This window comes from Podarcis tiliguerta, assembly GCF_965153285.1.
Source record: "Podarcis tiliguerta genome assembly, chromosome: Z".
NCBI classification, from domain to species: domain Eukaryota; kingdom Metazoa; phylum Chordata; class Lepidosauria; order Squamata; family Lacertidae; genus Podarcis; species Podarcis tiliguerta.
Genome location: NC_139553.1, coordinates 40,115,075 through 40,129,631, shown reverse-complemented (window position 1 = coordinate 40,129,631; position 14,557 = coordinate 40,115,075). Strand labels below are relative to the sequence as shown.

General features: G+C 42.5%; 1 protein-coding gene across 1 annotated transcript; it reads right to left on the bottom strand.

Annotated features, from left to right (window-relative positions):
- Window positions 1-388: 388 nt before the first annotated feature.
- On the bottom strand, window positions 389-14,393 carry FAM199X (family with sequence similarity 199, X-linked). Its single transcript, XM_083422347.1, has 6 exons — window positions 12,489-14,393; window positions 9,172-9,391; window positions 8,757-8,906; window positions 8,085-8,246; window positions 6,320-6,580; window positions 389-4,439 (listed from the first exon to the last, which is right to left on the bottom strand). Exons 1-6 carry the CDS (start codon window positions 12,689-12,691, stop codon window positions 4,269-4,271), a joined length of 1,167 nt encoding a protein of 388 aa, XP_083278473.1. The 5' UTR covers window positions 12,692-14,393; the 3' UTR covers window positions 389-4,268.
- Window positions 14,394-14,557: the final 164 nt, after the last annotated feature.

Here is a 14,557-nt window from a genome sequence, read left to right as displayed (position 1 = left end):
AAAACAGTACAGTACATTTTTAAAAATTCCTTCTGGCAGTATTAAGTAGTTGGTGCTGTTGGGTAGATGTCAAGGCTGAGGAGGGGCCCATGATGACACACCAATTCTGTCATTTCCACCAGTCCCTGTCCCTGGGAAAAGGTGTTGCAATTAAAGACAATAGGAAGAGCGCTGCAGAAACACTGTAAAGCTGCTACCAGTCTATGATGATACTGAACTTGGTAAGTCAGTGGTCTGACTTGATAGGAATCAGGTTGTAAGCTTCTTGAGAACAGGGATCTATCTGTTTCCTGACTCACTCTGCAAAGCACCATATGCAATGACCGTATAGTACACATAATCCATTTATCTGTAGGAGCAATCCAAGTATGGCACTGAACACATATAGTTGCATTATTATGTTTCTTTTTAATATTATTCCAAACTATCATATCCACTAATTTAAAGTACAATTAAGGGCTTAAGGGGGAGAAAAGTAAAACAGTACCCTATTGGGAAAAACCTTCACAACATCAAAAAATAAAGGAAGAACAGAGTTTTCCACAAACATCATAGTGAGCAGATACAGAATGTACAGCAAACAGTTGTATGTACATGTGCATTTCAGCATACAATACACTTTTGCAGAGAACCTGGAAAATAGTCCAGATTTAATATATCTATTTGTATTTAAGACCATCTGAAGTATATTGCCAAAGGTAAACATCTTCTTTGCTTTGGTTATGAAGCACACATCCTCAGAATGCCAATGCCATTGGCCCTTACAAAGCAACTCTCAACCATGTTTCTGAACATATTTGATGCTCCCTGCATCTCTCTAATCTCTCCCCCCCCCCCCGGTCACAAACCATCGCACACACACCCAATGCATTCTGATCCAGTATGATGCACATGATCTGATAACAGCTCAGGTTATAATGTTAATTGCCCCCCTGCTGCACTGATTTTGGCCAACATGACAAATAATAATCCAAAATAATCTGCAAGACACAGGGAGTATAATACTACTGATCCAAGATGGAACATATTGAAGTGGCTAAACTGTACATCCACCAGATGTGGTTGGACTTCACCTCCCATCAGCCTGAGGGATCAGCGGAGTTGCAGCCCAACAGCATATGGAGGGCCACAGGCTAGTCACCCACAAGTTAAGGTTTCCAGATAAGTGATGAGAATCTGATCTACTGGGAAAACCTGTTTGCAAAAAGGAAGAAAGTCAACAGCATGCTAATATTTAGAAGGCAGGTGTGCCAAGGGGGTGGGGGAAATATGACCACTAACAGGTCCTTTTATTTCAGCATTAGTAAGAAATTTGGCTAATGTCCTATAAGATTTTCTACAAGTGCTGGACACCAGCCTTAAGATGTTTTTAAGTCATATATACAATCTGATGTAATATTTGTGTGAGAAATTCTCTATGGTTTTCTTTGACCAACATACAGAAAAAAACAAAACAAAAACTTATTGCGAACCACAAGATCATCTTAAATGTTGAGATCGCCAACTTCAGCGAGCATTTTGAACAGAACCAGGGTATAGCATCCTATATCCTGCCTTACACAAATGTCACTGCTTTATTTCAATCAAAACATTTCTATCAGAAAATGAAACCAATGCAGATGCAAGAACAAGATGTAAAACAGATCTTATTAGGCTAAGAGAACAACTTTTTCCCAATCAAGTTTTCAGTGCTCCTTCTAAGCTTTGTGAGATCAGCAATTCCAAAGAAGGTGAATTGAGTATTTGCTCACTTGCACTAGTTAAATTATTTATGCATCTTGTAAAGAATTCAAGATAAATAGGACCCAGACAAAAGTCTACCAAGCAGACCCCCCAACTTGCTTCCATTCTATAACAAGTGTGTGTGAATGGGGTGCGGCCTCAGCTATAGTTCCATTTTCACTTACAATGCTAGTTTAATTCAAAATGAATGTTCACTGAGTGACCAGTGTGTTCAGTTTAGACAGAGAAGCACCTTAAACACAGTACATTATGTGCTCAATAGAATGGAGATTAATGGGGGTGGGGGTTTAAAGGGAAACTATAAAGTGTTATGCAACCATTCAGCTACAAAAATCAAGATCTAGGAGGGAGGCAAAATAGATCAAACGCTCAAAAAAATTGTCATAATGGTGTCATAATGTGGTCTTATCCTATTTACTCCAAAGTATTTTACCTGTGAGTTATGAGCTACTTCAAAAAAACAAATGTTTCCTGCTTTGGGGGAGGGGTATGTGTGTGTGTTATGTGTGATTGCCTAATGAAACAAGACTTTAGTAGAAACTTTTTAGAATTAGAGCCAGGAGTATCACATCATCAAGAACCGCTTTTAAAGCAGAAATCCCTTTATCTAGTGAATGTCCAACACTTGTAACTACTTGAAATTCACCCACAGTATCATCAGTTCCTAAAAGTTAGATGTGATTCAGAAACATTAAACTACAGCTTAGCATTGCATGCATGAACCTGCTCCCCATTTCATTCTCTTTATCCTGTGTGGCCGTACAGAGATCAGTAACATCCACTTCAGTTTTAAGCTAACCAGAGTTTGCCACATTCACCTGAGTTGGGAACTACAGTTGCTTTTAACCATGGTTTATGCAAAAGAGCCAAGATCAGAAACCAACCTTTGATTTGGCGTCTTTAGACAAACAGTAGCTTACACTAACCAGTTCGAAAACACTTCAAGTGAAATAAACAGAGGTTAGTCGAAAATGGAAGAAGGTGCTTCCTAGCTGGTATCGGAGGATGCACATAACGCTGAATTTAGGGCATCTCCCACAGATTCACGCTATGAAAGCTAAACAAATGTAGAGGCAGCAGTAATGAAGATGTGCAATGGGTCTTTTAAACACACCTGGTTAACTCTGTTATAGCAAATAATGTCATGAAACCACTCATAAATATTAACCAAATGAGATCACTTTAACCATGAAACTGAATAAAGAAATATGTGGTTTTATGCAAAAACATAAGGTCAGGATGGAAATCTCTCAACCACTGCCTTTTTCCCCCAAAAAGCTGAACAGGGCTTTGAGAAATAAACATTATTATCTTTTTGAAACACCAGGAAAATGCTATCTGCTTAATTTCAATTTTGCAATATTCTCCTCAAAACCTTCACTTTAAAGAAAAGGTCTCAAATAAATTTTAAGGCACATGACACTACAGTGATTTGGAACATATACACACATGCATCTAGAGGGAGGAAATGTGAATTTGTTTCTAGAAGTTTCCTTCACCAGATTGTCCTATTGCTTTGTAACACCACATCAGGCCTTCACACCATGAATGACCCACCCGGCTATATGTAGCCATATTTCATGGCCTGACAGGCACTTGCAAGCACTTCCTGCCTGCCTGGTTTTGAATCCCTGGCAAGCAGAAACGCAGGTTCAATAGTCCCTTGTGGGATACGTATATGTTAGTCATGGGGTGCATTTGGCTTAAAAGGTTCCCCAGTCCCTGCAGTAGATGAAGCCATGGGAGGATTATTGGGGTTTCTTTGTTTCTGTTTTTATTATGTATTCTTTTTTTATTGTAACTGTATGTTGCGAACCGCCCTGAGTTCTATGGGCATAGGGCAAAATAAAAATTAAATAATAATTATTTCAATAAATCTAAAAATGATTTTGTGTAGCCTTAAAGCCTTGATATGATTGCAGCAGGAACAAAAATGTGCGACGTCAAACTGTAGTGTCTTGCTTGTGCAAACAGGACTTGCCCTTGTAGCCCTCCCCAACATTCCCAAAATCTGCTCTGCAAAAACTGAGGGATCCTTCAGAGCAGATGGGGAGGACGCGGGGGGAGGAGAAGGAAGGGCAATCCTGCCACGTCCACTGGGAGAACATGTCACCCAGTAACTATTAATGGAGTTGCAGTTTTTTGTTTTGTTTTTTAAAGGAAATAACATTAAGCCATTCAGGCCAAAAAGCAGGTAGAGGGGGAAATACTCTTACCCAAAGAACAACTATTATATCTATCTGGATAAGGCGGAATTACAAACGAAATGCAAACTTTTCAGTAAAGTACTCACAGATATTTGAAAGCAAAATAAATTAGCCTTAGTTTCTTTTTCTTTCTTTTTTTAAGTATCCTCTTAATCTCTTATCACATGCCTTTTTTTTGTTTTTAAACTATAGATGAGGGACACAGGCTAACTAGCCCCAGCTTCAATCAAAATTTTGGTAAAAATATATGTAAACAATATAATAGGCTTAAGGCTTAGAAAGAACACTGATTGAAAATAAAATAAAAAATCACCCCTGTCACATCAAGACATCCACATCTCTTTCATGGTCGTCCTCAGTGACTTTTAAAGAAAGAACCTCTTCATTAAGGAACAAACCACTCAGTCTCTCCTTTCGAGCCTGCCGTTGCTCTTTCAGTTGTCTCTTGCGCAGAGCCTTTTGCTGAAGCTTGCGCTGTTTAGAACGTTTCTGTCAAAATAAAGGAAATGGCCAAAGTCAATCCCAGTCTCTACACAAAACTGTACACACCACTGTAAAACAAGACACATATTTAACTAGGACTTCATACACACAATACATTTAAAGCACCCCTCCCCCAAGAATTCTGGGAACTGTAGTTTGTTAAGGATACTGAGCATCACAGCTCTAAACCACAGTTCCAACTAGGGTGGGGAGATGTGCTTTAAACTAATCCAATATTTTCAGGTAAACATCTTTTACTGGGATACTGGGATGGAAGAGGAAGAAAGGAACCCTCTTCTACATGCCTCATAATATCCAGTTACATATGGCAATAATCTGATGATGCTGGAAGGCTCCACCCACAGAGATATGCCAACTCTATCCTCCCTACACAAAGTTCAATGAGAAAGGACTCTTTACAGAAATCTGCATGAAAGCAGATTTATAGCAAGGTGGGTGACAGGACCTTTTCAGTGGTGGCTCCCTGGCTTTGGAATGCCTCCCTAGTGAGGCACATTTGTCTCTACCGTTATTAATTTTCAGGAGGAATTTGAAAACATTCCTGTTTGCCCAGACATTTGGTGGCTGAAGAATATTTGTTTCTGGCAATCCTGTAATGATGGGATGGAATAATGTAACTGTAACTGGTTTCCTAATGTTTTAAACTGTTTTAGAATGTTTTTGCTTTCTTTTCTTTTTTTAAGTTGCATATCTGTTTCCTGCCCTGGGCATCTTGAGGAGGTAGGGTGGTATATACCATATTTTTCGCTCTATAGGACGCACTTTTTCCCCTCCAAAAATTAAGGGGAAATGTGTGTGCGTCCTATAGAGCGAATGCAGGCTGCGCCGCTAAGCCGAAAGGCAGAACAGGGAGACGGAGCGCTGTGGAGGGCTCCGTCTCGCTGTTCTGGCTTGGGGACGGCTGCGCGGAAAGCCTCTCCAGGGCAGCGGGGTGCGTTCACCCTGCTCTCTTGCAGAGGCTAGCAAGGCTGTTCCCAAACCAGAACAGCGAGACGGAGGGCTCCGTCTTGCTCTTCTAGCTTGGGGACGGCTGTGCGCAAAGCCTCTGCAGGGCAGCAGGGCGCTGCACTCCAAAGGCTTCAGGGATCTTTGAGGCTGGGGGTGGGGAGAAGCAGCGCTTCCCCCCACCGCCAGCTCCACACGCTCGGGTGAATGCACCTTGAACGCACCTTGTTTTACAGGGGGAGAACAAGGAAAAAATATTTTTTCCCTGTTCTCCCCTCCTATGGTCCGGTGCATCCTATGGTCCGGTGCGTCCAATAGAGCGAAAAATACGGTAAATCCAAAAAACCAACAATTTCTTTTTTGGAGCTATAAATTTAACAACAACATAAGACCATATTAATTGCTTTATTTGGTTCAAAACGTGACTCGACTTGGGAATGGCTGCTTTCCTTCACCTTTGATTATATAGAAATAAAAATTAAAAAAGAAAACAAAAAGGAGAAATCTTAATGACATTTTCTTTGACTACAATCCAAAGTTAACAGCTAGTTTCCCTTTGGGGTCAGGAGTATCCTATGGCTTTCCTGAAGAAATAATATGAGTAATTGAAATTGATGGTGCTATACTGAAAGTGCTAATCTTTCAAAGTTCAATTGTCCACAATGCTAACAAATACTGAACTTGTTTGTTTAAGATGTTTTAGCTCTTATTCCATACTTTCAAATCTGATGGCAAAATAAAAGAGCGTTAGAGCTCATTAAGCTGCAAGTTACCCACAGGAAAGGTGGGCTACCCTTTTCTCCGGAATCCTCAAAAAATAACATTCATCGAGCTTTTGCAACATGTAAATGCATTTATATTTTAACTGTAATGATTCAAAGTATACTAATAAGGTTTTTTTAATGAATCTGAAGCTTTACTTTTGAATCCCTGATTCGCTCTGCAGCACTTGCAGATAAGTTGCTGTCGCTGTGAGCCCGGCTCATGTTAGCGCTGGAGTTTGAACCAGAGTTGCCAATGCTGGAACCGCTACTGCTCGCTGAGCTGACCATGCTGGCGCTGCTGCTGCTGGCGCTGGCACCGCTCACTCCACTGGCACTGCCACAACTGTAGCTGCTTCGCTTCCAGTTCTCCCTTGCAGACCGCTGCCGGGGGCCATGCTCCTTGATATAATTTCTGACCTAAACACACAAAGAAAGAAGTCAAGGCAAAGAGTCGAAGTGGCAAGCGCTTGGATACACCTGGCCTTCAAAAGACTGAGGCCACATCCACACAATAACATCCAAAGCACTAGTTACAGGTAGGTAGCTGTGTTGGTCTGCCGTAGTCGAAACAAAATAAAAAAATTCCTTCCAGTAGCACCTTAGAGACCAACTAAGTTTATTATTGGGCTGAAGTGTGCATGCACACGAAAGCTCATAACAATAACAAACTTAGTTGGTCTCTATGGTGCTACTGAAAGGATTTTTTATTTTATTTTGTTTTGATCCAAAGCACTATTATACTAATTTAATCATGGCTTCTGGCCAAAAAATCCTGAGCACTGTGGTTAGTTAACGATGCTGAGAATTATTAGGAAAACTACTGTTCCCCTCACAGAACTAAAATTCCTACGTGGTTAAGCAATCAATCTCTCTCCCCAAGAAAATCTGGGAATTGCAGCTCTATGAGGGGAACAGGAATCCCCAAATAATTCTCGGCACCATTAAAAAACACCACCCCAAAGTTCCCAAGATTCTTTGGGGAAAAGTCATGACTGTTTAAAGTGGTATGATACTGCTTTGAATATCTACTGCAGATGGGGCCTGAATTAGTGCTGTATGGTCCACATGATGCTATATGAAGATTGTTCAGAAACTTCAGTTGGTTTTAAAAGCAACTACAGGGGGAACCCTACTAGACACACAGGTGCTTTACCAGGTCCAATTGCTGAAATATCCTAGAAGAAACTTTTAAAAATGGTCTTGAACAGGTTGCTAGGCAACAGAAAATTTCCCCAGCAAAAGGTGTTCAACTAAGTCTGGGTCAGTGTAAATGAGCATGTGAAGGAGTCAGCATTAGGTCTCTGGCCGGATAGTTAAAAGAGAAAAAGATTATGTTGCTTTATTTGTTTTCTTTATTAAATGACCAGTGTAAAGTTTTGTAAACAATAAAGGCTCTGAGAAACAGAACCAAATGGTGTTTATTCCTGTAATGGGAATTTCACTAAGAGCTGCAATGCTGCTGCTGTAAAGAAGTAAAAGATGCAGGAAAACTTTTCTGTAAAAGGAACTCTGCTGCAGAAAGAAAGGAAAACCCAAGAGTAGATGCTCACCTACCAACACCAATGACTTTCCCTCCTTTTCAATATACTTTAAAGCCCTAAGTAGCCTGGGACCAGGATATTCAAGGATCCCCATCTCCAGAGAGTATGCTGATAGACGATGATATCCGCAGGCCACTACCTTCAATAAGTATCTCTTTATTAAGTAAGGTGTGGTGGAAATGTTTTCAAGTAAGCACATATGAGTAACAAAAAAAATATGATGGAGAACGAAAGGGATGGAACAACCCTGACACAATTGTAGAAGTATGTATTCTTACTCTTGAGGGGCCCAACAAAGAGGGCTCTACCAGCAAGATCATGCATACCAGAGTAAGACAAACAGTTGGTTTAAAAAGAATCTCAAGCTCAGTTTCACATACCTGTTTCAGCTTTTCATCAGTGAGGCAATTTAGTTCGATAATAAACTCATTGTCTGTAGGAGAAATCTGAGCTGTGGGATCAATAATTTTAATGATGTCAAGCTGCTCTCGAAGCCCCATCTCCATGCTGACTTTACGACTCAGATATTCAATATATTCCACCTAAGAAAACATTGGAACAGGTAGTTAGTTACCAATGATGCTCACTGAGAATTCCACATTCAAAGGGAGACGTGTTGTGAGAGGAGGACAGAGATTTTTTGGCTGAAGCCTCCTGCCTTTGGATTGCCCTCAGAGAAATCTGGGTAGTATCATCTCTGCTCTCATTAGACAACAAGCCAAGCCTTACTGTCTATCCTTCCTAATCCTTTCCTACCAGTTGCTATCTGCTAGTTATGCTTTATCCTCTATTTAGTTTATTATGGATGGCCTTTGGGGGGCTTTTAAAACATTTTTATTAGATGGAGGCAGGGTATAAATGTCAGCTCTTTCACAATTCAAGATACCTTGAATAACAGCAGAGAAAAATAAAACTTGAGAAATTAACGTTCTCTATATAATTAAGAGAATTAGCACTTACTGTTGCAAACCAGAGTTTTATCTGCTATGAATAATTTAGCCCTTAAAAATTTGTTTACAAGCATGCAGTCTCCAAATGCGAAAAGGTTTTACCTGTTCATCGTTAGTCATTGCACTCCATGGAAGCTCATCAAGATTCCTGTGCTTGTTTTTCTTTTTTGGGAGCATGCAGGGAGAGCTTGATATACTGGGTATGATGTCAGAAAGCACATCACTTCCACTTGCAATGTCACTGCCAGGCAGCTTATAGACAAAAAAATACATATATCTGATCAATTTCAGAATGAAGCAATGCAGTCCAACATTCAGCAACAAACTAAAACACTAGAATTAGATACGGAAAATTAAGGCTTCAATCCTAAACACACCTACATGGGAGCCAACTATGTTAGGAAAAGTAGCATTGACTTATGGCTACTGTCTAGCTGGAAACACAGTGCTTTCAATGTTGTTATACAGACCACGGCAGTTTATTAATGCATGGGACAGCCTATAAAAGCATTTTTACCTGCCATTCAAATTCACTGTCTGACCAGTCCCAATATGTACTAATGGAAGAAGAGACATCGCTGCAGACACTACCCTCCGGGAACAGATCAAAAGATGTCAGGTCCTGATCATCCAAAAGTGAGAAGCAGTCATCCTGGTCACCGACAGAGACAGACGAAAACAGTTCTTCGCTGCATTCAGAGCTGGCTACACTCGTGCCACATGAAGTCAAGTTCCACCTGCAAAACAGAATGGCAGTCACATTTGACCTTAGTATTTCAGTAACATTCAATGTTGCTAGCTTACTTGGAATTAAAAGCCAACTAACGTAAGCACCAGGATGAACAGCTGTTGACAGGTATCTGTCCCCCCATGTCTTGCATCAAGCTTCAAAGCAGCCATTCAAAATATGCACCAGTTATGGGGCAACAAAGGGTACATGGCAGATTGGGGATTGTTCATGTTCAGCTCACAGTGAGCCAGACAATGGCCTCGAAGGATGACAAAATAAGCCCTAAGTTAGATCTCTAGTTAATATTTCTTAAGCAATGGTACCCCATCTATAAACTCCATTATCCCATCAGAGGTCCACAAGCTTAGCAGCTTTCCGGGCTTCAGAAAAGAAGTAAATGCACCTCTTTTTCAAATGAACTTCACAGACAAAACTTTAGGTTTCAATATGCTGCTGCATCCAGATGTGTTAATAACTGTAAATTGAAATTGTTTACATTCATACACCATTTTATATGTATGCAGCCTTTCCATAATTCAAACCATGCTCATGGCGGCTTGCAAAATGGGGGGGGGGGGGGAGGAATGCTCAACTACAAAGAAAAGTAGTCATAAACAATAAAACATCAAAATTACATGACCAAATTGAAAAAATTCCACATAAATCATAATCAGACCTAAAATATACAAAAAAAAAAAAATCAAGAACAACCCCCCCTCCAAGCAAATTCCCGAGTATTGTATAATGCTTTATTGTTATAAGTATTTATCTTGCAATTTGTGTGTTTCAAACTGCTTCAGGGATCCAACAGGCAAAAAAGCAGGAATAATGTCCCACTGATTTCTATGACTACCATGAACCCTTCCGAAGTTTATCATTGTTTATTTTCTCTATTAGGGGTTCTGTACCTACAGGTGGAACTCAAAAAATTAGAATATCATGGAAAAGTTCATTTATTTCAGTAATTCAACTTAAAAGGTGAAACTAATATAGGAGATAGACTCATGACATGCAAAGCGAGATATGTCAAGCCTTTATTTGTTATAATTGTGATGATCATGGCATACAGCTGATGAAAACCCCAAATTAACAATCTCAGAAAATTAGACAATTAAATGAAATCAGCAAAACAAGGATTGCAAATAGAGCAATATTGGACTTCTGAGAAGTAGAAGCATGCATATGTATTCAGTACTTGGTTTGGGACGCTTTTGCATCAATTACTGCCTCAATGTGGCGTGGCATGGATGCTATCAGCCTGTGGCACTACTGAGGTGTTATGGAAGACCAGGATGCTTCAATAACAGCCTTCAGCTCTTCTGCATTGCTCGGTCTCATGTCTCTCATCTTTCTCTTGGCAATGCCCCATAGATTCTCTATAGGGTTCAGGTCACGCAAGTTTGCTGGCCAATCAAGCACAGTAATCCCATGGGCATTGAACCAGGTTTTGGTACTTTTGGCAGGAGATTTTGGAGCCCTTCATGCTTCCTTCCGCAGACGAGCTTTATGGGGATGCTAACTTTATTTTCCAGCAGGACTTTGGCACCTGCCCACACTGCCAAAAGTACCAAAACCTGGTTCCGTAATCCCATGGGCAATCTGTTATTGCCACGCCGCATTGAGGCAATAATGGATGCAAAAGGGGCCCAAACTAAGTACTCCGTATATATGCATGCTTCTGCTTCTCAGAAGTCCAATATTGCTCTATTTGCAATCCTTGTTTTGCTGATTTCATTTAATAGTCTAATTTTCTGAGATTGTTAATTTGGGGTTTTCATCAGCTGTATGCCATGATCATCACAATTATAACAAATAAAGGCTTGACATATCTCACTTTGCATGTCATGAGTCTGTCTCCTATATTAGTTTCACTTTTAAAGTTGAATTACTGAAATAAACGAACTTTTCCATGATATTCTAATTTTTCGAGTTTCACCTATACATTACAGGCAGATACAAGACAGGGCAGGCTTCACTCTGCTACAAAAAAAGAAATGAACTTCTTGAATTTCTGCTTTTCAGGAAACATATTAATGGCACAGAAACTTGCTTAGTGTGCAAATATTAACAGTGTAAAAGGCTTCCGTGGGAATATGTTAAGGGCACAGGAGCTCTGCTAGAAAAGAAGCTGCCATCTCTACCCACTGAAAGGGTTGCCACCTTCTCTTCTGACCCTGCTCCTCTGCTCTGAACAGCAGTACTGCAAATAAAAAAACTGAACAAGTGACACCTTCCCTGGTACAGATATATCAGCAATGGGAACGGCTCTGCCTATTAATTTTCTGCATGCCAAGCAGGTTATTAAAAAAAGAAGTGGCAAACCTACCTAGCTTCTACTCAGCCTCAACCACATCAGTGTACTGAAGCCAATATGTTAGTATTTAGTCCCGTCTCTCCTTAGTTTTATTAAGAAAACGTTTTTTAAAAGTCCATACAGTCCCCTCACCCCCAGCAGTCTTCTTAGCTTCCTTGTTCCCAAACACCATGTGCTTTTCAATGCACAATGCGTATGCGACTGGTACCAATTCCCCCCCCACACACACACTGCCTCTCGCCATTAGTGTTGCTCTGAGACTTTTGGGGTGCAGGATTTAAATACCTCGTGGAGAGAATTCTCTTACCTGCCCTCTTCCCAATGGGAAATCAATAAAAACAAAAATATGGGCTTCTACTAAAAATGTTGCATTATTAAATACTACAAAAAAAAATATTATTATTATTAGATGTTGAAGCAGAAGAAGATATGAAAAGATAACCCCCTCGATTCATTCTTCCAGATAGGGAAGGTGTTACAATGGGCATTCGGGCTTCCAAAAAGGAAACGTCTAACTTTCCCCCCACAGCTTCCCACGCAGTTAAGAGGCTTTTAAAGCTGGTGAGGGGAGGGGAGGAAGAAACTATTCGGGCGAGCACGATCCGCAGCACCTCAAACCCGCGTCGACGACCCTTTGAACTCCCACGGCTCTCCCATTCCCTTTCTTCCCAGCCTCCACAACAACCCTGCGAGGTAGGCGGGGGATGGGGCGCCGCTCCATCGGGGGCCCACAAGACCACCTGAGACACACTCCCCCCACACCCTTCGCCCCCACCCCACCCGTTCTCGCCTGTGGGCGTGGAGGCGGCGCAGAGGGTCCGTGCGGTGGCAGGAGGAGAGGTGGCAGCCGAAGTCGCTGACGTCCAGGCAGGCGGACCCCTCATCGCACAAGCCGAGGCCGCCGGCGACGCCGTGCGCGCGGGGCGGCGCGGAGAAGAGGAGGGCGCTGGGCTCGTCGGGGGCCAGGAACTTCTGCGGCTCCTCGCCGGCCATGGCGGAGGCGGCGGGACCTACGCGGCCCTCAGGCGCCCGCGACGGGAAAGCTCAGCCCAGCCCCCATAACGGGAAAGAAAGCGATTCTCCTCCGCGATCGCTGCCGGCTTCCAAACGGAGCCTCCTGTCAGAGATCCAGCGGCCGATCGGACCGGAAGCCTCGATCGCCAGCTTCCTCCCTGAGAGGCAAGTCTCTATGCTGAGCCGCGCGCCTGCCTAGGAGGGGGGGAGAAAGAAGAAAGCCCGTCTCTCCCCCCCTCTCTCTCCCTGCAGCGCCCCCTGCCGTGGAGGCGGGCAATAGCAAAGGGGTGCAGCGAGCTCAAGTGGGCGTTGAAACTAGAGTTTTAAAAAATAGAGCGAAATTGTGGGGAGCATGGTTTCCGCGAGAGTATTTGAAGGACTAGACGGTTGCAAATTTAGAGCCAGGAATGCTCAATTTGTTGTAAAAAATAAGAGGGCACTAGCCTCGGTCTGGCTAGCTGCAGGCGATTGCTAACAGGAGAGGCGTGTGAAACAAATTATCTCTCCTGGTTTGGAGGCTTCAGCACAGCTGTTGCTGGGTGCTACTCAGGTTTGCAATAAAAAGGCTATGTGCTTTGTTGGAGAGGCTCATAACGCGCTGGGTAGCCTTGGGACAGAGACACAACGCTACCACCTTATCAGAAATCTCCAAATTTGAGGCGCCGTTGCTGGCACCAAAGCAGCGTTACGATGGAAGACAACACTGAGAACATCCCTATGTATGAGGGAAATATATTTGGTGTTGATATGGGAACGATCAACGAGTTAATGAGAGACGACAGCATCATAGACTGCTTTGTCGTCAACCCGAGAGATGAAAGTTCCCTCATGGACTGTGACGACGACTTGAGTGACATTTTCGGAGAGGGCGACCATGGCTTGATCCCCTTTGCAGGGCTTTTTGACGACGACGAAGGAAGCATGTCGGAAAGTGCTCCTTTGGAAAGTGAAGTGGCCATGGTGGACCTCCCTCCGTCACCTGCGGATAAACCAACTGTGGCTCCAGAGGCGGCGGCAGCGGCGGCGGCAGCAGAACCAACTGTGGCTCCAGAGGCGGAGGCGGCAGCTACCAAAAAGAGGGCTGGAGGGGAGCCGAGTGTGACAAAGGGTTTCAAGAGTACCGAAATGCTTCCATCCTCTGAACCGAAAAAGAAAGTGAGAAAGACAAATCGAGAAGTGCCAGATGAGGAGCAGCCCTCCTGTAGCTACCAGGAAGCCCCTTCCGAAGCCTCACCTCCGTACAACGTGGAGGAAGCAGTTGCTGCTGTAGACGCGAGGATGAAGACTTTGGTGCCATTGCGGACAACTCCAGAGCCGCAGCTCTTAAGTGAAGTTGACGTGGGGGAACTTCAATCAACCGAGGATGAAGGAGAAGAGGAACGCGAATGGAACAAGACCCCTCAGAAATTGCTCCGTGTTCTTCAGCAGAAAGTTGCCACAACTGGCAAGGAAACCATCAGCTTTTTTGAACTAACATATAATATGGGCTGCAAGGAAGTAGGAGGAACATTCTACTGTTTGTTGGAGCTTGCAAATATGCGAGCTATTGACATGAAGCAAGAGGACATATGCAGTGACATTACTATAATTCCTGCTGACAAATTCTATGAGCTTTGAATGTTTGGCTTACTGCATTGTTAGCACAATTAGTGGTCACCTATAGAAGAAAGGGAAAGTTTATTGTCTGCAGAGTTAATGACTTTGGGGTTTGACTTTGGAGTTTGGGGTTGTTGCATATCTATTACTATTTTGCACTGGGTGCAACTGCATTGATGAAAAAAAAATAAAAAAAATTGGTTCACCTAACTATGACTAATTCACTTCTTTACAATTATCTGCTTAGTA

Coding starts and splice junctions, on each gene's coding strand:
- FAM199X (XM_083422347.1), bottom strand. CDS start 12,691: ATGGCCGGCGAGGAGCCGCAGAAGTTCCTGGCCCCCGACGAGCCCAGC. Junction 8,907..9,171: donor ACAGTGAATTTGAATGGCAG/GTAAAAATGCTT, acceptor TTTGTCTATAAG/CTGCCTGGCAGTGACATTGC. Junction 8,247..8,756: donor CAATGACTAACGATGAACAG/GTAAAACCTTTT, acceptor ATGTTTTCTTAG/GTGGAATATATTGAATATCT.